The 26,234-nt window shown below is 37.7% G+C and overlaps 2 protein-coding genes across 3 annotated transcripts in view; one reads left to right on the top strand and one right to left on the bottom strand.

Moving 5' to 3' along the window:
• The window catches only part of LOC307011478 (serine/threonine-protein kinase SBK1), a 381,893-nt gene that overhangs the window by 212,978 nt on the left and 142,681 nt on the right, over positions 1-26,234 (bottom strand). The window lies entirely within an intron of this gene.
• The window catches only part of tafa5l (TAFA chemokine like family member 5, like), a 78,331-nt gene that overhangs the window by 14,221 nt on the left and 37,876 nt on the right, over positions 1-26,234 (top strand). The window contains exons 3-6 of one of the 2 annotated variants that reach the window (XM_079638798.1): positions 11,306-11,471; positions 11,557-11,655; positions 18,340-18,414; positions 20,370-21,031. In XM_079638798.1, the coding sequence (XP_079494924.1) occupies positions 20,935-21,031 (97 nt within the window). In that variant the 5' untranslated portion in view covers positions 11,306-11,471; positions 11,557-11,655; positions 18,340-18,414; positions 20,370-20,934. The remainder of the gene's footprint in view (positions 1-11,305; positions 11,472-11,556; positions 11,656-18,339; positions 18,415-20,369; positions 21,032-26,234) is intronic. The other variant, XM_079638799.1, reaches the window with a different exon arrangement.

The raw sequence follows: 26,234 nt of genomic DNA, 5'->3' as shown, positions 1-26,234 counted from the left end.
CCGTGCTACCTGCGCTTTGAGTTGGCCGTGAGCCGGGGAACATTCCTTCCGCTGTCAGGGTGAAGCTGCATTAGTGAAAACGACAGAGACAGCCGAGCGTTCTCTCGCTCGCTCCACCGCCTGACAATCTGACAATTCTACACAAGCTCTGCGCTGCATCTTTTATGTGCTGTGCTCTCCAGACTGGCCTACAGTTTTTGGGGGGCAATGGTTTGGATGCTCTGACGAGACAGGCCTGACTGTGTGAGGGTAGATACTTCAGCTGTGGTGGTACAGTTTCAACGTTAATCTTTGTCCAAAAGATGGATGTTTGTAAACTCTCTTGGTACAGAGCGATGTTGAGGTGTCACTCAGGGGAGCGTTCACTGCAAACAACAACAAGGCAAATGCATGAGATTATTGGACTGCATTATGCAAGAACTGTGTCTGTTTCTGTGCTGTGAATTACTCAGAACATGAAATGTCTGTCTCAGCGCTTCAGACAACAGTCAAAGTTAATAACACACACCATGAAAACCCTGATTAGCCTATATTTTTACATCATAAAGATGGTGCAGATTTAATGCTGTCTATTCAAGAATATAGCATTTTTGTGTGTACCTTTTATGAATAGATTTTGATGAAGAAAATAATTATTTATGTCCTTTTATGATGTTATTTTAATGGCAGTCGTGCAATGAATCAGGGCATTTTTAAAAATGTATATTTTTAATTGCTATTTTTCTTGAGTATTCTCATTAGATTCTCACAACTGTAATTCTGTATTTTTACTGAATTACAGTAAAATACTGTAATAGTTATTTTCTCTTAAAATCAGCAAAAATGAAAGAGAAATATTATTAATAATATTAACAACAACAATATGCTATTAACAATTGTTTGCATTGTGATAAGTGTGATTTAATAGGGCTGCATAACGATTAATCGCAACTAATCGTTTGCAGAATAAAAGTTTTTGTTTACATCATGTGTGCGTGTGTATAATAATTATGTATATATAAATACACAAACATGCATGTATAATTTTAAGAAAAAAATCTATATATATGAAGTATTTATAATTATATATAATATATTTAAATATAAAAATGTATATAAACTAGGGCCGGGACTCAATAAAAAAAATTAATCTAATTAATTAGAGGCTTTGTAATTAATTAATCGAAATTAATTGCATTTTAATCGCATATAAATATTTGACCTGAGAACAGTGAGAAGTAAGCGCGGGCGCTTCCTTCTGTGTGACGTGTGCGCAGACTGGTGCATAGATGTATACACTAGATTTCGCCTTGGCTACGGCAGTTCATTGGAACGAATGTCTTTAATGCGACATCTAGTGTATATATACCTATGCACCAGTCTGCGTACACGTCACACAGAAGGAAGCGCCCGCGCCCTCAGATCAGATGGACGTGGCTGTGTTACAAGAGGTAAAAACTATATAAATATTGTTCGTTTTCTCACACAAACCGCTCGTTTCGTGTCTTAGGCCATCAATGTGTACTTACATTTACGAGTAAGTGTAAGTTCACTTCACCGTTCCGCGGTGCAAAAATAAGTGCGATTAAAATGCGTACATTTTTTTTTGTAATGAATTAAGTCAAGAATATTTGTATAGCGCTTTTCACAATACAGATTGTATCAAAGCAGCTTCACAGTATTAAATTAAAACAATAATAAAACGTCCATGTTTGGTAATGCTAATCAATAGTAATATTGATTGATTCATTAAATTGAATATCCCCAACTGAGCAAGCCAAAGGCAACAGTGGCAAGGAAACGAAAAACTCCATCAGGTGACCCAATGGAGACCTAAAACTCCATCAGGTGACCTAATGGAGAAAAAAAAAAACTTGGGAGAACCCAGGCTCAGTCGGAGGCCAGTTCTCCTCTGGCGGTTATGAACTAGAGGCCGGATTTAACTGTAAGATTAAAACATTTATATGAATGCCTGGTTAAAGAGATGCGTCTTTAATCTAGTTTTGAACTGGGAGAGCGACTCTGAGCAACGAACAGTATCAGGAAGGCTATTCCAGAGTTTTGGAGCTAAATGTGAGAATGCTCTCCCTCCTTTGGTGGACTTAGATATCCTAGGTATAACCAAAAGCCTCGAATTTAGCGATCTTAAAGAGCGCGATGGATTATAGGGCGATAATTAATCTTAATTAACGCGTTAAAGTCCCGGCTCTAATATAAACATATAAATATTTTTTAAATGTATACATGCATGTGTGTGTATTTATAAATGCATACTTATTTTACACCGTACACACACAAAAACTTTTATTCTGCAAACGATTAGTTGCGATTAATCGTTATGCAGCCCTATTAATGAAAGTAAATTAATGAAAGAAGAAAAATAGAATACTGAATCATTTGTAAATATATTAATATATTATTATATTAATATATATATATATCTATATATATCTATATATATATATATATAATATAAATTTAGCTTATCATTTTTGGTCTTTGCATTGGGGTAATGTGCTATTTGTTGAAATCACAATGCAAGCAAGTGTTAATATTATTTATTTTAATTTATTGCAATTAATAATATTATATGTTTACAAATTATTTTAAATAATTATAATTTTTCTTTACAATAGGGTAATGTTCTTAACCGTCATGAAAATATTGTCAATGCAAATAATTGATTCCCAAAGAAAGCAAAAATATATATTTTTAAAATTATTTTTTCTTTCTTTGGGTTTTGTGAGAATCCTCCCACAATATTTTTACATTTACAAAGTATAATTTGAGCAAACATGCTGAACGTGGGTGATTCTTTCCTCCGTTAGCACCGGGCATGATGATCTGCAGGTGAAGCGAGGACAGTATATGTGCTTTTCTCCGCAGATCAGTGCACGCTTGAACTCCTTCCATGAGCAGCACTAAACAATTTTAAGGCTGTCTGTGCGTGTTAGACGGAGAGACCAAACCGTTTACTTTGGGGGGGTATACACAGAGACCAGTCTGTGCAGGAATGTGTGTGTGTGCGCATGCACATGTTTCAGAGAGAGAAAAATAGAACGTTAGTGTCTTCTGGGATCAGCGCTGAGACCACACGTGACATGTTATGATGTTTAAAGGGTTAGTTCGGCCAAAAATGAAAATTCTGTCATTAATTACTCATCCTCATGTCGTTCCAAACCCGTAAGATCTTCGTTCATCTTTGGAACACAAATTAAGATATTTTTGATGAAATCTGAGAGGTTTCTGAACCAGCCATAAGCAGCAACTTTATTGCAACTTTTAAGACTCAGAAAGGTATAAAGACCAAAAATAACGACTTTATTCAAAAATCTCTTCTCTTCAACGTCATTCTCCTGTAAACAGTGCAGCGCTTCCAGGTTCTACCTCAGAACGCCGGCTCATTGGCTGACGCTGTTCACCTGAGCACCACGACACGTGTGTGATGCTGATGCAGGAGCTGGCCAATGGTGAGCTGTCATTCTGGCGTAGAGCCTGGAAGCGCTGCACTGTGTTTACACCGTGAACGGCGTAGGATAATGACGTTGAAAAGAAGAGATTGTTGAATAAAGTTGTAAGACTGGAAAAACTGGTTGGCGAGATAGACTGGTCTATGAGACAAAGGACCTTGCTGGAAATTAACATCTGACCTCCCCCATGCAGTCTCACTCCCTCTCACACCTAAAAACTCACACAAGAATATATATGTGGTTTAATGTGAATGATTATTATGTTTAGTATAATTTAAAATGTATCCAGACTGGCATGTATTTATTCAGGTTGGGTTCGCATCTCTTCTCTTTATTCATGTTTTGTATTGATTATCTTTGAATTAATTATACAATTGACCTGATACTCGACATAATAAATTGTTTACATTTGATTATTCAAACTGATTTTGACCTTGTTCATTTAATAGTTTAAAAGTATAGTCAAACATTCGCTCACTTTTAGTGATGCATAGATTATCAAAACCTTTCATTTATGGAGTCAGATGAAATAACGAGTAAATGCATATGAGAAATGTATTGCATTTAACCCAAAATACTTTGCCATGAGAAAAGACGGACCACGTGAAACCTTCCCCGTATTATTGGAAACCCTCATTGAATCAATATAGCGCGGCTTACAAAGTGTTCTATTCGCTTCATAACATTATATTAGAACCACTGTAGTCACATGGTCTATTTTGTCAATGTCTTTACTACCTTTCTGGGCCTTGAAAGTTGCATTGACGTTGCTGCCTATGGCTGGTTCAGAAAGCTCTCGGATTTCACCAAAAATGTCTTCATTTATTTCGAAGATGAACAACGGTCTTGTGGGTTTGGAACGACACAAGGATGAGTAATTAATGACTGAATTTTGGGTGAACTAACGCTTTAGATTACTTTTGTATTTTTTTTTTTACCGAGGTTTTTGGTCAATATCTTACTCTGTAAAGTCTCCTCTAGCACATCCCAAAGACTTTCATTAAATTTGATGAATTGGACTTGGGTATAGTAAGTCTTAGAACTATAGAATAGGTTTGTACAGTATAAAAACCATTACGCCTGGAGAGTCTCTGTATGTGTGTGTGTGTGTGTGTGTGTGTGTGTGTGTGTGTGTGTGTGTGTGTGTGTGTGTGTGTGTGTGTGTGTGTGTGTGTGTGTGTGTGCGTGTGCGTGGTTCACATGTACCCATAATATGTTATGAGTAAAAAATTCCCTACAAAGATGGCAAAATCTGAAATCCTTTCCCTTGCTGGGACTTTTTTTTTTTTTTTTTTGTCCCCTAGAGGAAAACGGCTTATAAATCGTGATGTTTTTTGAAAACTTAAAAATGCAGAAAGTTTTCTTTGATGGGTAGGTTTAGGGGTTTAGAAAATACAGTTTGTACAGTAGCCTATAAAAATCATGATGTCTATGGAATGTCCCTATAAAACATTAAAACCCAACGCGTGTGTATTGAATCTACTCTTGTCTTTTGTTCAGTGTTGCCGATCTCATGATAAATGTTTGCTCCAAAGTAACTGAGGAACATTTTGTTCCCTTTTCCACCGATGAGCAGCAATAAACCTTTGATTTGACACCTTTGAAACCTTGATTTACCTTTTATCATGACAGAATCTCCCCTTCTACCCAATGTGATCAAGTAGACTTTTAAACTTTTGTGGGAAACTGTTTTAGTACAGATTAAATGACTATTAGAGACCATGATGATAATTTAAACTTACATTTGTGGATGTATGTGAAAATTTAGTAAAATGGACACAGTTAAGTGAACTTGGTCGACAATGCGTATTGATATTGAGGTTAAAAAGTTATTAATGTCACATGTGATTAGCTTTTGTTGCTGTATCTTTGAGCTCCTCTCCAGCGCTTTTTAGCCATCACGTTATTTGTCATGTCTTCCGTTTCCTAATATCCTCTCGGTTTAGTTGGGTTCACAGGAAGTTGAAAGTTAAAACCCATTTTTCTCTCCGGGAAGCAGTGACAACCAATTTTTTTAAGTATTCAGTGACTCAGTTAAGAGTCCAATTGTTGCGTTAATCTGACCAGCACAACTATTACAATCACTTGTGCAAAATGATTTATCGCTGTTTCATAATGTTTCAGAGACATCAGCACTTGGTGCTACGTTGTGTGTGAATTTTAGAGCTGTTTTAAGGCTGGATTTCAGTTTGAGGATAGAATATTTTTTTATTTTAATACAAATGTATTAAAAAATCTTGAAAAGTTGGTTTTCCATACTCAAAAAAGAGACGATCTGTATGTGAGTGTGTGATAAAATGTTGTCTAAATACACAACCGTTATAAAGTTTGGGGTCAGTAAGATTTGTGAATTTTTTTTAAAGAAAGTAATACTTTTATTTAGCAAAGACTTTAATTTGATCAAAAGTAACAGTATAGACATTTATAATGTTACAAATGACATATTTTGAATAAACACTGTTCTTTTGAACTTTCTGTTCATCAAAGAATCCTGAAAAAAAGTATCAGTTTCCACAAAAATATGAAGCAGCGCGACTGTTTTCAACATTGATCATAATAGTAAATATTTCTTCTGACGGATCATGTGACACTGAAGACTGGAGTAATGATGCTGAAAATTCAGTGTTGCATGAATAAATTGCATTTTTAAAATATATTCAAATAGTAAAGTTATTTTAAATTATAATAACATTCCATAATATTAATGTTGTCACTGCACTTTTGATCAAATAAATGCAGCCTTGGAGAGCATAAGAGACTTTTTTCAAAAACAAAAAAATCTTTCCAAATTTTGAAGGATAGTAGCTATTAGTAAACATTCATCAGCTGAACAGGAAAGTTTAATCAGAGGTAGAGACGGCTATTAAGTTTTTTTTTTTTCCTGATGAATTGTTAATGATAAAACCAGGAATCTGAGTCAATAGGGTGAAACTGATTTCATGATTCATTGGTTTCACTTTGAGAGTATTAGAATACATTCTGCCAAGTGTCCTTATTATGAAGCACACAATAACCTTTTCCATTTTACAAAAAACATTTGTGGAACAGTGATGTATTATTTTCAGATATGCATTGCTTAGAAGAATACAAAGATCTCAAAGCAGAGTTGATTAAGAGCTCTTTTAATTTCCTGTCTGGCCGCACATGTACCTGAATATCTCAGTGCAAACGCTTTCATAGATGCTCAGCACACGTGTGAGTAGAGTTGATGTTCATTTATTCCCGTTTTATGCCGTATGTCTTTAACTGTAGGATCTAGGAACTGACTGCTGACAGAATGAAGAGGTCTCTGACCGCGAGTGTGTGTCTGGGGTGGGTGGGGGTGTGTAAACTATACCTTATGGGGACAGAATGTCCCCAGAAAGATCAGTAGCACCTCAATGCAGTACATAAGATCCAAGGGGCGGAGTTGGATCCAGATCCGATGGGCGGAGTTGGATCCAGATCCGAGGGGCGGAGTTGGATTTCCTCTCACTGCATTCTGATTGGTCGACAGGTTCCTAGCGTTTCTCACAGGTTCGCGTTTAAAGTCTGTGTAGAGAGAATGGTGTCGTCTAAAGCCCCGTTCACACCGCCAGCGATTTTGTCGCTGTGTGTCGCTAGTCTCTGTACTGTGAAGTCGCTTGTGGGCGTTGGTAGTGCTGTCGCTCTAATGTTATTGGTTGACTGGACGTCTGGCCATATCTATACTAAATACCATCACAAGTGATAACTAACTTTATATTATTTTAATTTGACTAGAAATTATAGGCTCAAAAGAAACAGTATGCTGTTGGGAGAGTGTTTTTATATTCCCATAGCAGTGTTCAGTGGATTAAATCATTTACTAGATTAACGATCGATCAAGCAACAAATTAAACTCACTCATACGGTCATAAATGATTAAAACGTCATTCGTATTTGACAAATAATACAGTTTCTTGTCTCTAATAGTCAACACAATGCAGGGGAAACTGTAAAGTGAACTGCAGCAGTGCTAAACTTGCATCAAAAATGTACAACACTCGAACTATAAATGAATTAAACTCACTGAGACTGTCGACAGTTTCTTTTCCATGCATCATTTTTATTATATCCATGAATGTGGTTACAGTCAAATCATATAAAACAGTGAAATCGCCCTCGAACTCTGTCTTGCCTGCACTCGAGACGGTGACGTAACGTGAGCTCCACTGAAAGTCTTCTTTCCTATTGGTTGTCGCTCGCGAAAATCGCTTCTCATTTGCATAAAGTTGAAATTTCTGAACTTTTGTCGCTTGTCTCCTGTCGCTTGACACGCCCACATTCTGTCGCCAACGGTCACTGTCGCTCGTGTCGCCGGAAGTCGCCAGCGCTCAATTGAAATGAATGGGATCTTGTCGCTTTGTCGCTGCGTGTCGCTGGCGGTGTGAACGGGGCTTTAGCGGCCCCTAACAAATGATCGTTGCGACGGAAGCGAATCAATCAAAACTAACTTTAGCTGGAAAATAATTTTATTAAAGAACCGCTATAAAGCCAAAACCATCTCCATTTCCTATAAAGTTTATCTCTGTAAAGCTGCTTTGAAACAACACTGTTAAAAGCGCTATATAAATGAAGATGATTTGACTTTTGACAGAAAAACAAACTTGCTGAAAACAAATCTTATTTAATGAAGTTTAAAAAGTTACAAACATTGTAGTTTGTACATTGTGTGAATGTGATTTTTTTTTTCATTTGAAAAAGGGTTTTATTATCCAAAAAAATTAATAAGCGTTTAATAATCCAAAACAAAAAGATTGATTAAAAATTCTTACATTTCATCTTCCCTGAAAAGCATGGAGTTCCTTGTTACATGCAAGAATAAATATATCTTAAAAAGAAATGTATTCTTTGATTGGCTGATCTTTTACCCCTCTCAGTAGTCCACATGCACTTTGATTTCAAATATTATAATATTAATAAGTAGGCGCATCTACTTTTGAGTAATATTAAATCAAGTTTAAATTCAAGTAGAAAATATGTGTGCTTTTCCATTGATTATGCAACTGTAAGTGACTAAATTATAGCAGCACTAATTTTAAACTTATAAATGACTTCACAAGGGAATCTGACTTAATTTACATAACATAAGAGCATCTCACTTACATAAATGCATGAACAATTCATTACCAGCACAATTAAATAGGGGGAAAAAAAACGTTTATTAACACACTAGGTAAAACAGACATTTTGAAAACAGTAGGGAAACTTTGAAGGCAAAACATAAGGAAAACCACATTGGGAGCACACGCAGAAATGACACAAACATTACAGGGAAACCACCGGACATTCACAATTAACTATTCATCCTTTCAGGTCAGCACAGATCTGGCAGAACTCGCTGCAGAAGTCTGGGTGGGTGTCTTCACATATTATTTTAAAAAGTTCCCCCTTTCTTCCTCGACCTCCATATCCTGTGGGTTAGCAAAGAAAGCAAATATTTCAATGATCATTATTTTTAAAATGTTTTAATTCATCATTGAAAGTAAAACACTCCATGGCAACAACTAACAATGCATACCTGGAGTGCAGTGTTTGCCTAACCTGGCTAGTGGGTAACTTAGCGTGGCTAACCTGGCTAACTAGATAGCTACCTAACTGACAACACCACATGTTAGCTTACCCTAGCTATAAACATATGAACATACCAACAGTATTATCCAAAGCTAATTAGTTTAGCTAAATAGATAGGCCACCTCTACACGTGCGTGCTAACGTTAACGCTACAAACGACCTAACTTACCATTAATGGATGACAGTTTAGCGGACTAGTTAAACATGTCTTGGTGTTATCAAAAAGTATGGACACTGTCAAAACTTTAACATATATTTAAGTGTGATCATTACTTAAAGACGCACACTAAATTATTAATCTATCTCGACTATATTAGTAATCAAAATGTAGACTTACATTGATGAGAGCAAACAATGATGATCACCGATATGCTGGTTCATCTGGTGGTGGTGGGGCTGGGGCGAGGGGGCGAAGTATATATAGTGGGAGGAGTTGGATCTGGATCCAACTCCTCCCAGTGGATTTCATGTTCTGCAGTGAGGACCTTCTCAGAAAGATGGCAATATCCAAAATCTTGTCCTTTTTTTGGTTCCCATGAGGAGTTATTTTTCTGAAAATGTAAAAATGCAGTTTTCTCTGATGGGGGTGTGGTTAGAATTTTTACAGCGTTTTACATTTTGTATACAGCAAATAGTGAGGTTCAAAAAACTTTTTCTTGACATCACCAACCCTAAAATATACATAACCCCGCCCCCGGGAACACACAGTCCATGTTGAGAAGAGGAAGAGCTGTTGTATAAGAGTACATTTGTGAGTCAGCTCAAACTTTAGCATAAGTCACTCTGTGTGCATCTCACAACAGTTTCTATATGAGCGATATATAGATTACCATGACAGAATATGCTAATTGAAGATAGTCAACTCCACATCAGCAACATACATTCATCAACTAACTATTCAGAGACGTCCTGTTGCTTCTACATGTTGTCACTTCTTCTTGAGTCTCTCCATCTTTGTCTGACTCCGTTTTAACATTAAAGGCAGAACAGTTTCTGTAATTTTAGTGTCTGCGTGAGGTAATCACAGCTGCTAACGAGCTCTTGAAACCCCGCCCTCTGCAGCAGCTCATTTGCATTTAAAGAGCCAGGCACAAAACGGTACGTTATTGCAAACCCTCAAAAAGTGACAAATTTAACATGCTTTATATCTGTGGGGTATTTTGTGCTAAAACTTCACACACACACTCTGGGGACATCAGAGATTTATTTTACATCTTGTGAAAAGGGCATTTTACCACCCCTTTAAATATTTATGTTTAAGTATGTTTATAGACTCTTAAAAATAAATGTTCTTTATTGTCATTGATGATTTCATGAAGAACATCCACTGAACCTTTCCATTGCTCAAAAGGTTCTTTATTTGTGGAAAACAGAGTTTTAGATTATTAAAATGTTCTTCACACTACTAAAAATGCTTCTTTCAGAACTGATCACTGAAATATTCTCAGAAAATTTTCTGCTATTGCATCTCTGTGAAAACCCCCTTTTTGAACTTTTATTTTCAAGAGTGAAAATTCCAATACAAATTTTTGATATTGATAATGGGATGTTTTTTGGAATATCTCAGATCACCAGGTTTTATTCATGTCCATTTCATTGCTTATTTTCAGTTCCAGTTTTTCTTTGTTATACTGAAAATATAAATATAAAAAAATTATTACATTATAGAATAGAAGCTTGGTCTTATGCTTTGGACTTGCTCATCACCAGCAGCATTTATCACCAATGATAACTGTTGCTTAGAGCAATAACAGATTGCAAGCAGCATTAGCATTTCTGCATTGCATATTTTCAGCTGCATATGTTTTTCATTCGAGGTGAAATCTAGAGAAGATGAAATGTGGGTTTGATGTCGTCTGGAGGCAGCTAGCTCTTGTTTCCCCTACAAAGACCCTCGATGCTATTTCAGTGGCCACATTGGAATAGAAATACCACAGGATCACACAGAACATTTGTGCAGGGCCGACGTTGGATGCTCCACGTTGTGTAGGAGTATGGATCTGGATCAGCTTGTTTTGTAACGTTTAAAACATAAAGATGTAAGGAAATAGACGTGGAGGGAGAGAGAGTGGAAACAGTTTTACCTGAAACACATTAGCATAAATGTGTGTGGACTCACACAGAAATCATTTCGTCTACTGTTGTATTCATGGTTTTCCTCAGAGGTGGAACAGTGTGTTTATAATGTTTGAGTTGCTAAACTCCCAATTCCTTTGAAGGTTTTTTGTTGTTGTTGTTATTGTTTGTGGAAAACCTTCATCCAAAATCTGTTGTTCCAGCAGATTCCAGAAAGCAATGCAGTCAGTGCGCCGCTTCAGGCCTTAAAACCATTAAAGCAAAGTAAACACGAGGTGCCTACAACCAGACCTTCTGATAACAACAATTCAATTTAAAACAAAGACACAGAAACCTGTTGTGCTGTTTTGGAGGTGGCTGTGGAATCAGCAGGTATATGCATCAGAAGTGTAAAATGTGTTTTCAAGGTTGTTTTTGCGATAATAAATATTGTGCATTTTTCATCATTTTTCTTTAGAACATTTACATCCTCAAGAGAAGAACTTTTGCTGTATTGCATTTTCAACATAATAATCGAGGCAGAAGCAGTAGGCGAGTCCTTGAAAAAGCAATTAAGGTGAGATATAAAAAAAATGTTGATTTCTACCATGTACATACCGTTTTACAAATCAGTTACTAAGTTTTGGTGTTATTTTATGTTATATATTATATTATATTAATCATATATTGAAGTGTAATGAAAAACTTTGCTTAGTCGTATTTAATTTGATCTATTTGAAGAATTTTAGGCTACAAAAAATGTATTTATATTTGATACACTACTGGTTTTGAAGTTTTTCCTACTTACAAAGCATGTAGAGGTCTGTCATTTTACAAAAATCCAGAAAATCACATTGTATGATTTTTAAATAATTAATTTGCATTTTATTGTATGACATGTATTTGATCACCTACCAACCAGTAAGAATTCCGGCTCTCACAGACCTGTTCGTTTTTCTTTAAGAAGCCCTCCTGTTCTCCACTCATTACCTGTTTTAACTGCACCTGTTTGAACTCGTTACCTGTATAAAAGACACCTGTCCACTCACTCAATCAAACAGACTCCAACCTCTCCACAATGGCCAAGACCAGAGAGCTGTGTAAGGACATCAGGGATAAAATTGTAGACCTGCACAAGGCTGGGATGGGCTACAGGACAATAGGCAAGCAGCTTGGTGAGAAGGCAACAACTGTTGGCGCAATTATTAGAAAATGGAAGAAGTTCAAGATGACGGTCAATCTCCCTCAGTTTGGGGCACAATGCAAGATCTCTCCTCGTGGGGCATCAATGATCATCAGGAAGGTGAGGGATCTAGCCCAGAACTACACGGCAGGACCTGGTCAATGACCTGAAGAGAGCTGGGACCACATTAAAATCCTGCAGCCCTGCTCAAGCCAGCGCATGTCCAGGCCCGGCTGAAGTTTGCCAATGACCATCTGTATGATCCAGAGGAGGAATGGGAGAAGGTCATGTGGTCTGATGAGACAAAAATAGGGCTTTTTGGTCTAAACTCGCCGTGTTTGGAGGAAGAAGAAGGATGAGTACAACCCCAAGAACACCATCCCAACCGTGAAGCATGGAGGTGTAAACATCATTCTTTGGGGATGCTTTTCTGCAAAGGGGACAGGACGACTGAGGGGATGATGGATGGGGCCATGTATCACGAGATCTTGGCCAGCAACCTCATTCCTTCAGTAAGAGCGCTGAAGATGGGTCGTGGCTGGGTCTTCCAGCATGACAACGACCCGAAACACAGCCAGGGCAACTAAGGAGTGACTCCGTAAGACTCATCTCAAGGTCCTGGAGTGGCCTAGCCGGTCTCCAGACCTGAACCCATTAGAACATTTTTGGAGGGAGCTGAAAGTCCGTATTGCCCAGCGACAGCCCCGAAACCTGAAGGATCTGGAGAAGGTCTGTATGGAGGAGTGGGCCAAAATCCCTGCTGCAGTGTGTGCAAACCTGGTCAAGAACTACAGGAAACGTATGATCTCTGTAACTGCAAACAAAGGTTTCTGTACCAAAAATTAAGTTCTGCTTTTCCGATCTATCAAATACTTATGTCATGCAATAAAATGCAAATTAATTACTTAAAAATCATACAATGTGATTTTCTGGATTTTTGTTTTAGATTCCGTCTCTCACAGTTGAAGAGTACCTATGATCAAAATCACAGACTTCTACATGCTTTGTAAGTGGGAAAACCTGCAAAATCGGCAGTGTATCAAATACTTGTTCTCCCCACTGTATTTTACTATGCCCTGTAATATTTAATTTGATCTATTTGAAGAATTTATGTACAAAACAATATATTTGTTTTATTTAATTAATTTAAATAATATTGTGTTATGTTGTGCAAAATGTAAAGAAAATATTTAATTGTGTATATTTAAATATTTAATTTTATTTAATTTTGACCTATTTGAAGAATTTTATGCCTCAAACTATATTAATATAATTTAAACAATATTACACATTCCAGATCATTACATTTCTGAGCCTATGTAAATCTTCATGTACACTGGCTGCTATTTTCCAATTTAAATTGTATTCTTCATACGGCTTTGAGCTCTCCTTGTACCGAAAAAGAAACTATATTTTTCATTGTTTGGGACAATAAGTATTCTTCGGAGCTTGACATTAGAGTTTAGTAAATATAAGGCCTGGTCATTGAGGTGCATCACAATAATGGCTTTTTGATCATTTCATTACCTATATATAAACTGATTTTCTTTCAGACTAGACTAGATAAAACTTCATCTCAACTCCAGTAGCAGCACCATGTGACCTTGAGAGCCGGCCACACGTTTCTTTTCACCCCCTGTGATTTCGAGAAAATGAGGGAGAGATTTGGCCATGTATCAGTTATTATCACAGACGACTGCATCGCTACATTTTAATGAGAGATATCACCACGTTCCGGAGCGTTTGATGAGCATACTGTGTCGAGTGTTTCTTTCTTCTGTAAAGAACTTCCTATTTACTGCTATTAATGCAGCTGTAATTATTCACTCCCAGATTATTCACTCCCAATACTTCCGCAATAACGAGCTCAACATGATTAATGATTGGTCGGCCATTGTCCGCAAAGTACGTTCACTAATCATTGGAAGTGTAAGAAGAAAAAAAAAAGCTATTAAACAATGCAAATCAAACCACATTCCTCAAACCAGCTCGGTTCCACTGTTCGGGCTGATAGCGGAGAAATTGCAGATAACTCCATTAGAGGGAAGAATTGAAAATACGATAAAGCGGAGAGGCTGATGTATGATGTTTCCTCTGGCTGCAGGTTCCGATAAAGAGCTCATTTCCAATGAAAGAAGCACTTGACAGAGGCAATTTTGCTGTTTTAACGAACACTGTCATTAACAGGCGTGAGATAAGAAACACAAGTGATTGCCCATAATGCCATCCTCAAAACGCACTATTATGCTCTGTCATTAACAAAAATCTCATCTGATAGAATAGCGTGATCGAATAAAGATGTAAAGCATAATGTTTTTTTAACATCTGAAATTTCTTAATGGCTACGTTCCTTTTGGCTCTTAAACCAGACCGTGTGTTACTTTATTTCTATTTATTGTGCTCTTAGTTTTCCAGCATTTCTGTTTGTTCTTCTTCATCTCAGCATTATTTGTAAAGAGGAAGACCACAGAAGTTATTCCACTGTAAGTCACAGCTTCATCCAAATGAGGAAGTGACTGCAGTAAAACATTTTTTCTTTAAATGGGATTTTGTGCGTCTAAATGTGTTGTGCATGTAGGTCAGTTGCTTATTAAAATATATATATATTATTGATGACTTTATAACAACAACATCGAGTCATTTGAGTTTTATTTTATCATTGATTTGACCTTGGAAGCTTTATTCTGTTGTTTGTCAGCACTGACAGCCTGGACGCTTCCTAATTACAAATCATTTTGTCATATTATCATCCCTTAATGAAAGTCATAATTCTGAGTAAGTCACAGACCTTTCTCATAAAGTAATATGAATGTGTAATAAATCCTAAATTGTCATTCTTATAATTACAAACACAGATGGCCAATACAGAATCTCGCTAATCAAAACCAATTTGCATCTCAACCCTATTTTTGTGCTGGGCTGATGACAAGTTTCATAGATTTGACCCTATAGTTTGTTTGTTTCTCAAATATGAGTGGAATGAACATTCAACATTAGCAGACAATGAGTAAACTTAACAATTTTGTTGCTCGTTGTTTCATAATTTTGTTTGTCTTATGTATCCACACAGCTTCATCAGTAAAGCTATTATGTTAGATTTAAGTCAGTGCTGTCAAATTGATTAATCGCGATTAATTGTATCTGTGTTTATATTTCTAGGTGTGTATATATATACCCTGTGTGTGTGTGTATGTGTGTGTGTATATATGTGTGTGTGTGTGTGTGTGTGTGTGTGTGTGTGTGTGTGTGTGTGTGTACACTTTTTTAATATAAACACAAACTTTTGTTAGATGCAATTAATCGATTTGACAGCCCTAATTTAAATATATATATTTTATGTATATTTATATATATTCACAATATATTTATATGTAGCATATTTACGCACAATCTCCCATTTAGTAGAAATGTGGTTTATCACATATGTATTATATAATAATTATTTATAATAAATATTAATAATATATTTTAATAATAATATTTATGATTAATAATAATAGATAAAGAAAGAAAAGGTATCTGTGGTAAATAATTTTTCACGCATTTATTTAAAACATATTAATACTACTTTGCATTTTCCTCAAAAAATTAAACTGAACATATTAAGCAGTTAATTGCAAAGAGTTTTTTAAGAGCCCTAATATAATTTTTTTAATTTTAAAGCCATAATTTTTGTTTTATAGGTTTAACAAAAGTGAAATCTCTCCAGGTAGGAACACGTACCCCTGGTTGAGAATCACTAGTGTGGCTGACATTAACATATACTATATTCATATATTCATTGCAGAAGAGACTAATAGCATCCATTATGCGCTTCTACATAATTGTTTTTTATACAGTAATTGGATTGCATTTATTCCCACTTCTTACAAATTGGCAGAAAATGTCAGCATACAGATTGTGTTGTGGCAGCACAGTTCCGCAAAACCATAACTGAGGACCAACAGCAGAAAGTGATGAAACTGAAACAATAGATGCAAAGGCACGGCCACAGTTGTAAATATTGATTGCCGTAGACTCGGGTCTGTTCTTACCGCACTCTCGCAAGAGTAATGATGTTCCACGGACAGCCAAATTGTGGTATTTCTTTCAAGGCGCGAGGTAGAGGATGCTAATAATGAAAAGCAAAGTTAACCGCACAAACACTAACCATATGCTGCCTCTGCACGGATGAAATGCTGTGATTCCATGTGGATGGGTATCCAGACATCTGCCATGGAGACACCGGATCGGCTCAGTTCTCTCCGAGCGACAGAGTGGTGACATAGCTAAAGAAGGCACTTCAACTCTCAGACCATTAAAATGAAGGATGAACGGCCCGGGGGCTGATGACAGAGGGTCTTTTTTAATAGACTTTGGTGCCAAAGGTCTTCCTGTGCTGTCACGCTCTCTCGTCCTGAAGAATAACCCGCGTCACCTTTGTGAGATCATTGGTAAAGTTGTCATCAACATCAGATAATTACGTCCGCGTTCACTGTGAACATTTTCCATGGGACCCTGATGGCGTGAGCGTGTCCCCTCAGCCCGCAAATGAGGCTGGTGGTTGTAGGGTCTGGGTCTGAATTATTGATATGGTTCTGTATGAGTGGGGAGTTTTTAACGACGGTCATTTAGAAGATGGAGAGGCATCAGCAGGGCGCTAAATCTGACAGCGTGCTCCACAAACAGCGACTTTATTGGCCGCACAGATGGCCCGTGTGTACTGACTTCAGAGCGCCAGACACACTAACACACACACACACACGCATACAGAGGGCTAGGATACAATATATGAAATTAGATTTGTGTTGATGTGTGATAATGCATTTAGATATATTTGCACGGTATGTTTCAAGGTTTGGGTCAAAAGAGAGCATTTTGTTGCATTTTCTCCGGCATGTTTTCTTTTCTGCGAGGAAGTGGTGCTGGTTTCAGATGATTGCTTTTTAAGGGCTGCTAGTCACGTTTCTGCGCTCAGATGCTCTCTAAAATATGGCTTGGGTGTCATCTGTTGTTTACTGTTCTGTAGCCCATCCTAAAGAAGACTAGAAGAGGGCAAATCGATGGAGAAATGACTTCTGAAAAAGGCTTAATGGACATTTAGGATGTTTGATTAGTAAGTTTTCCAGTGTACATGAAGGGATTGTTCACCCAATATTTAAAATTCTCTCATCATTTACTCGCCCTCATGCCATCCCCGATGTATATGACTTTTTTTCTTCCGATAAACAGATTTTTTTATTTTATCTCCATATAATGCAAGGGAATGGCTGCTGCTTGGTTGACACATGAAAAACCATATCGTGACCGCAATGCATACATCGCCAGTGGGTGAATCAATGTCGCACGTGAAGAAGAACACCACTTCTCACACCACTGTGTCACCACAGTCCTCTTGTGAATACTCGCATGGTAGTAGACCGGAATGATTTATAGTTTATAAAGTTAAAAATATATGCATTTTTCTTACACACACGTATAGTTTGCCTTCAGAAGACATTGATTCATCCACTGCAGTCGTATAGATTACCGTCACGATTGTTCTCAAGCGTCATCCGAGCGACACCCATTCAGTGGCATTCATATGGACTCAAATTTTTTGTTTGTGTGCATCTGAAGAAAGAAAGTCATAAATATTGGAGATAGCATGAGAATGAGCAAATAATGAGAGAATATTTTTTTTGGTGAACTATCCCTTTAAAGAATAGTTTACCGAAAAATAAACAATTTTGTTATGTTCTCACTCATACTATTGTAAAGCTGTAAAAGATAATTTTTTGGCTCATGTTAAAACTGCCTTTTTTCCACATTAAAACAATGTTTTTTCCACTTCCAAAAACCTTCAGGTGTGGAGTCCCTACGGGGACATGGTTGTGGGACACCAAAAGCATTGGCAAAAAAAATGTTTTTCTCCCAACTCAATCTTTTTCTTCACCATGTCCCTTTAAGGGGCTGCGTATACAGATACCAGGGGCCGCCAAGCTCCAAAAAGGACACAGAGGCATAATAAAAGAGTCCAAAAGAGGAGAAAATGTATATCCCACAAGTCGTATGAATACTTATATGGTGTCTTTTTGTCCTTTTGTCATTCTTTGAAAGGAAAAGAGCAACATTTTTCAAGATATAATCTTTTGTGATCCATGAAAGGAAGTCATACTGGTTCGGAAAGACAGGGTGAGTAAATAATAATTTTGTTTCTTTTTCTTTCACATTGCTGGCAAAGGATGGGGATTTTTTTTTCTTCATGCCATTAGCAAAAGGAGAAAAAAAAAAAAAAGAGTCTAATGGTGGTTTGGCGTGAATGTTGAAAGATGCGAATGGATGTTACACCAGCAGTGCAGCACAGAATACCAAAATATGGAGATGAAGCACTGTACCTGGTCTTATCTCCCAGGGAATGACGTGCAGATTTTGGGAGGGAGAGAGAGAGTGAGAGAGAGGAAAAACAACACTGAGAGCACAGTAGAATTTGCATTGAAAAAAAAGAACTTGACTCCATTTGACATTTTTTGTGGTGTGTTTTGTGCAGCATTCTCATGTCAATCACTCCAGCTTGTAGAATATTGCTATGAATCACCTGAGGTATGTGTCTGTTAATCTCTTTATGATGTATGATCTTTTCTTTGTAATGCTTATTTGTGGGATGATTGTATATAACACCATTTTTTAAACCCGCATTACATAATCGTATACTTATTCCTTTTTTATTCTGATAAGTTTGATGGATTGTGATCCTGTTTAATAAAGCCAATGGAAATGCTGTTGTTTAAATCATCCTGTTTGGTTAATGCTCACTACTCTATGCACATTGCATTATGAGTTTTTTTTTATGGGCTGATATTATATGCATATATTCACTAATATAAAAGAAGTCGTTCCATTTATTTTTGTATCTAATCCTGTATAGTATTCATATACATAATTCATATTAGACTCTTGGTTGCAATTCCTGTCACTACCCTATACTATGTTAGGCTACAAGATTTTGTACTTTGCAAATATTGCTGGGTCATTCCACAAAAGGTGTGTTTTGTGTAAACAATGACTATGAAAAAAAAGTGCTATTGTCATTTATTTTATTAACAATTGACAATTAAGTGTCTTCTCTTTTGTATCTTTTGTTAGTTTGTTTTTGTCAGTAGAGATGATCTGAAGGTCAACCTGTGCCCATGAACAGTAGGCTAAACAACTGATATTTGAAAACTGGATATGTGTAGAAAGCTATGTAGAAATATCAACATAAAAGTATCTTCCTTAGTAGGACGGCTGTGACTAAATCAACTGTCAACTTGTTTTGTTGTTGTTGTTGTTGTTTTTAAAGGCATGGTTATGTAAATATATTAACATTTTTTATTTAGCTAAGACATTTCCATTTAAAGACTGTCTTTTTCTGATAGATTGGCAAAAAACGTTATTTAAAAAAAGAAAATTTACTTCAAACATAGGCTTTTCAAATTGGAAAGCAAGCATTTCGTTGAATTTCAGCATTATTGTTTAAAAGAGATCTATCTACAGTCCCGAAGGAATGATTCTAATGAACCGATTCTTGTTAGCGACTCGAACCCAGACGACGCGTCGCGACCAACAGGCCTATAGTTCGATTCCCGAGGGAGCGACTCTAAAGAGCCGGTTCTTTTCACTGAATCTTAACGCATACAGCGCGACAAGTATGCGATTCACGAATATTTAAATGAGTATATTAGTAGCCTATCTTAGTTAATTGGTGTTGTACAAAACGTGAAATGATTTGTTAAAGCCAGAACTTAACCTTACAAGCCTACTCACACAAATCGGAAACAGACATTTTAACCCCATAGGCAATTCCAGAAGGATAGGCTATTTGGTTTGAAAACTAGTTTTAGGACCACAAACTGAACAGTTCCATTGCATTTCTCATTGTTCAACACTTCTTCCTTAAAAGTAGGCCTACTAAATGAAACGTTAAGGAACCGATATAGTTAAATTCCTTACGGTCCCCATCCCTTCTCCCCACATGTGTGTGTGTGTGCGCGCGCGTGTGTGCTTGTGTGCGCGCGTGCTGGAGGAGGGAGAACTCGGCTCTAAATCCAGCCACGAATCACGGAGAATGCGCGCGAAATGCTTCACTGCTGTTCTCTGTAACTCCACAGGGCAGATTCTGTATGATATTACTGCACGGACGGGTTTGGGAACGTCGGAGTGACATAGAAGAAGACGCTTTTCTGAAGACCCAAAACCAAACCGAGCCTCCCTCTCGAGCTCATCTACAGTCATCATCCGTACATTCTGGACCTGTTACCACTGGACTGGTACCACTGACCATTTCACCCTGTGTGGATACTTCTCCAGACCGCAGAGGATTCGCGCAGTTTCCAACGGACCATATTATGACTCATTTTACTTTGCTTGAATGAGTTCTCCATCAATTTTATTTGCTTTGATTTTCGACCATAATACATATTATATTGTTACATTTTTAATTGATCAAATAACAATTAAAAAATGACTTTTTAATGCCCCTCCCTTCAAATTAAATATTTTAATGCGTTTTATGAGATGCGTAAAATGGAAACCACTGCGCGTAAATTCACGTCGGATTAACTGTCTCTTCGCATCCCGGCCACATACCCGTGAAAATCTATGGAAGTAGCCGAGTTTGCTTTGAACTTGCTTTAGGCTGGGTGCCGGGAGTGTTTTCTGCGGGACGTAGCGAGGATGCAGTCGGGGATGCGGGCGCTCTGTGCCGGCGGAGGCGCGTCTCTCTGCTGCCTGCTCATGCTGTGGATGATCTACACGCACATCCTGAAAGAAGGCAAGTGTTGAGCATCCCTATACATGACTTTCACTATGGTAACGGGGCAACCAAATAACCTCATATTTTTCTATGCGTAGGCTCACATTCTGTCCTTATAAAGTTGCTTAAAAAAAACACAAGTCAGATTTCTCCGAGACAAGCTTCTGTCCCTTAACACCCAGGGGGAAAACATAGTGTGTAGGACAGAAACAACTCCTCTGAGAGACCCTGGAGAGCTTGTGACATTATTATGGAAATCTATAGCATAATATGGAGGGCATGCTTCACAACCCAGAGGAAAATTGTATTGCTTGGGGGTTGCTCTTCATAGCTCAGGGGATTTATTGGAGATCTCATTTACTGTATGCAACTTTGTCTCAGAGGTTTCTCCTTGAGACATGCAGTAAGATTGTAGTAGGTACAAAATAAATGTGGACCACAAATGTAAAGAATTTAATGAGGAATTTTTAAGACCTCTGACGGCAGACTTGAGAAATCGGAGAACAATTTGTGTCATTGTAGAGATTTCTCTTTGAGAATCAGTTGAGACCTCATTTGTGAATTTCCTTAATTTGAATGGCTTATAGGGCTGCATCATGTATGTCAGAATATTTGTACCGTGAAGCTATGGGTCATGAAGTTCTTCTACTTCTAATGCTGTGGATGATTTGTTCAGGGACCACTGCTTTTGTGTGCATGCATTCGCATCAATGCCTACTGATATGCATCACACACATGTTTTGTTGCTTGTGTGTGCATGTCTGTCCGGCGTTTCCCTGTGTGTTCTAGAGGTAATGAAGAGGACAGTCATGATTTGAGTCAGGGGTAAGAATGTGACTCATTTGATAAGCTAACTGGCCTAAAAAGGCACTGGGAGGCATGTCAAACATGGCACAGCGTTTGTGTGCTGATGTGGAAGTTTTGCAGATGGCTGTCAGTGCATGGTTTTTGTCAGGGGGGGTTGAGATAAGATAGGATATAATAAAAGATATTACAGACATTAACACTTCATCTCACGGTGGCGTCTTAGCACGGTAATACTGCAGATTTATGGGCACCCTGATGCACAAATCCTCACGTTTAACTGAGACATTCAGAGCACTAAACGTTAGTAGGCGGAAACTGGCGTCTTGTTTGAGGGATCAAACACCCCTTCTAGATCTTCTCTGTTAATGGCTGAGCTTTATTTGGGCTTCATGGCCTATAGCTCAATCTAGGGAGGGGAAACTCCTTTGCTAAAATACATTATGTTCTTCGGACCACCAAGAAGAAACTAGAAATACCAGAGGGCCTGAAATCTTTGCATGACGTCCAGCTACAGAGGCTGATAAAGCAATCATCAAATGTCACTGAATCATTTTACGTGCGTGTTTTACAGGCAAGATGAGAGGATTTTTCTGCCATGAAGTTTTTGTGATAGACAGACAGACAGACAGACAGACAGACATCGCTCAAATAATTTGAAAAGCATCACTTAAATAATTTGGACTTGGAAGGATTTTATGTGAAAAACAAATACAAGACTATTGGATTCTTTCCTTCCTGTAGTATTTTTTATGTTGTTTTGGCCCCATTCACTTTTATTGTGGACAAATTTAGTTTAATTTAGTTAACCTTCTACGGAGTCCTGCTCATGACATGCAGACAAATATATACAGTATACATATCGTAGCCACAAATTAAGAATTCATTCTCTTGTTTAAATACAAGTTAAGAGTTCGTTCCTACGACTTATTAATTTGTTCGCTCGTTTTAGTAAATCATGGCCACGTTGAACTAATTTGTTCCCTCGGTTTGATTTAACATATCAAGGGAATGAATACAACGTGGCCACGATTTACTAATAAGAGAAAGGAATTAATTCAAGGATATTTTTTTTTTTTGTGCAGAGCTCTGTAATACATTTATGCATTGCATTGAAGAATTTTTTTACATATTTCTTTATATAATTTTATATACATCATATACTTGATATAAGTCGTACATGTTTAAAGATGACATAAGGCTGTAAGTAATGACAGAATTTCTGTGTGAACTGTGCGTTTAAGCGACATGATTTTCTTCAATAGCTGGATGAAATGACAACTTTTGATTGCTGTGATGCTATTGTGGTGGCCTTTCATTTCTATAATGATATCCGTGACCCTACTGAAGTTGTGTGTGTGAGATATTGATCGATCAATGTGTGTGACCATCGAGCTTTGTCGCTGTTTGGCTCCGAGTCATTTACAGATGAAAGCATGTGGCTTCGAACGAGGCCTTGACCCTTCAAGCACCATCGGCATGTGATGAAAAACCCTCATCGCTCTTGTCCTTTTAATGGCCTTTTAAAAGATCCATCGTACAGATGCACATTATTATACTACTTTAATTGTGGTGAGATGTAAGTGATACGGAGATGTGTGTGTCTTTGTGAGCCAGCAGCGTGTGTGTTATAGTCGTGATTTAATTATGCCGTTCTCCCAGGCCAGAGCTGTCATCCCGAATCACAACCGAGCTGCTGTGATGACATCACCGATAATGCACAGAGCGTTTTCATCACTGATGCCCGGCGTACAGAGAGGGACAGTGACGAGATGAGCGATTTACAAGATTAAAATCAATTGTCAGGAGTCCAATTAAAAATTCTCTCCTCTTCCATTCGGTAATTCCCCGGTAAGCTCAGCGCAAAAGATTAGTCGTCTGTTAAATATTGGTGAAAGAAAGGTTTCATTGAGCACCTTCACTGAGCGTTCAAACTAATGCCTGTGCAAATTTGATTCAGCTGCTTTTTTATATGAGGTGCAAACAAGCTTCTCTGCATGTGCAGGCTGTTAGGACACAAGCTCATGTCACCGACTGACGTCTCCCATGCTCCGAACGCTGCCCTGCACATCAGAGATACTGCTCGGGTTGGGTATAGGTGATGATGTGGGACATTTTTCTGATGTTAAGGCACTTTCTCTTTTAGCTTAATATGCAGAGACAACTGTAAGGTGCTATTAGGTTGATTTCAAGGAGTTCTAATAAACCTGGAGAGCTATCCATCATTCCCATTCATCCGAAAGGCCGTTGCTCGGCTGGTGTATGGCGCCTGGATGCCGCTGCCTTTGCTTCAGTTCCAGAAAGATTTTCTGAGCCAATCACCTGAGCTGTATATGCCTCTGATCCTTCTATATTAGCCACCTTGCAACAGACTGGGAACACATAAGTCTGTTTCATGCTGTTAAGAGCCCTGTGAGAAAAATAGGTCACTTGTGAAACATCTACAATAATAGTGAATGCCTACTTGTCAATGGGCGCCACAGGGCCATTAGATGTTAGAAACTTTTATTTAATTTTTTTTGTTTCAATTTGTCTCTTTCATTTAGTTTACTCATTGTTTGTTTTTTCTAGTTTTTTTTTTTTTTTTTTTTGTATTTTAGGGCTTCATACCAAAGTTTTTACATGTCACTAGACTGTTTAAGTTTACTTAAACATTTCCCATCTATGTTTGTTTTATTTTTATTTCAGTTAATGCAAACGTCTTTTTTTAGCATACAACCTTTTTGTCAACCTTTACAGACCCTATATGAAATCAAAATCTGAATTGTGAATTTAACTGAATTGTGGCTTTTAGGTTCCTTAACTTTTAGGGCATCTATGCTAATGTTCTCCAAAATGTTGACTTTTTTTTTTTTGTAGATATCTATTTAAACGTTACAGTCGTTCTCTTCCAGGAAAACGGGCCACAAATCATTGACGAGTCATCCTGCACTAAACAGACCTTTGTCCAGTCAGATTGTCCCTCCCCATTAATTATTGAATAATTGTCCATTGTAGCGACAGCTAAACCGATATTGGCTAATTTTGTCCCATCTCAACTTCGGTTACACTTTATTTCAATAGTCCATTTAAGACATTCTAGTAACTGTAAGTAACTTTGCAACTACAAGTCAACTAACTCTCATTTGAGTATTTGTAGAATTAGTTTAGGGTTAGGTTTAGTAGAAGTTGACATTGCTTTAAAAGTTAATTCTAGTCAGTAGAATGTCTGTTAGGGAGCATCGCAATAAATATATTAAGAAGACAGTCTTCTATACTCTCACTCTAAAAAATGCTGGGTTGTTTCAACCCAATTTTGGGTCAAATATGGACAAACCCAGCCGTTGGGTTAAATTTTTACATTCGATTTTTAACCCAACGTTTGGGTTTGTCCATATTTGACCCAAAATTGGGTTGAAACAACCCAGCGTTTTTTAGAGTGTAATGACTACTAGTTGACATGTATTTGCAAAGTTACTTATAGTTAGTAGAATGTCTAAAGTGGACTATTGAAATAAAGTGTTCCCTAAACGTCTTGTTTCAATAAAAGATGTCAACACAGGACAGAAAACCTAGCTCATCTGACAATGTCATGAGGTATTTTCTGGACGTGCACTCAAGGAGGGTAATTCATCTGTTGATTCTTGGCAGGTGGAATTTCATAACCACCTTTGAAAACCACCAGCAATGATTTAAAATGGCATGATTTGTAGTAGATGTTGTTCCCTGACTGTTATCCAAAAATCCCTTTACAGACGAGAATAATTCATATTAGTAAACTTGTCTGTGTGAGAGACAGATGGAGGGTGTTTGGCTTAGGAAATGGATTTAGAGTACAAGAGAGTGATGTAATAAAAGGGCTACTGTGTGCTTTTTAAGACAGGCCCATTACCTGCAACACGTGCTTTGGTCTGTCAGGCCCTTTTGGGGGTTCGGTAACAAAGAAATGTGTGGGTCTCTCCGAGTGGCTGTGAATTCTGCCCTGACAGCTCCCCCACAAAGCGCCACCATTCGTCATGGCACAGACAGGAAATCAAAGTGCGCTTGGCTGTGGGTGTGCACTCTGGGCCAGAGAACAGACAGATGGATGAGCTGTCACCAACATCAGCGCTGCCAGTTTATTTAACAATACATTTGGAAATGTCAGTGTTCCCTCTGCGGACTTTTCGCCATGCCACCGCCGACACCTTTCGGCTTCCAACGTTAAGCTTGGGTATCAGTGGGTGGAAAGGGATGTTTCTAATTATAATGCGGCAGAAGTTCTCGGCACATCCTGCTCGAAAGCAAGAATCCAATAGTCTTGTATTTGTTTTCCTAGAGTTCTCAACAGTGCCTCAGAAGAGATTTTTAATATGAACCCAAACATCACATCAAATCCTTCCAAGACCAAATTTATTGAACAATGCTTCCATCCCTCCACCCATCCACCCACCCACCC

This window comes from Phoxinus phoxinus, assembly GCF_949152265.1.
Source record: "Phoxinus phoxinus genome assembly, chromosome: 15".
Lineage (NCBI taxonomy): Eukaryota > Metazoa > Chordata > Actinopteri > Cypriniformes > Leuciscidae > Phoxinus > Phoxinus phoxinus.
This window is presented reverse-complemented; position numbering and strand designations above follow the sequence as displayed.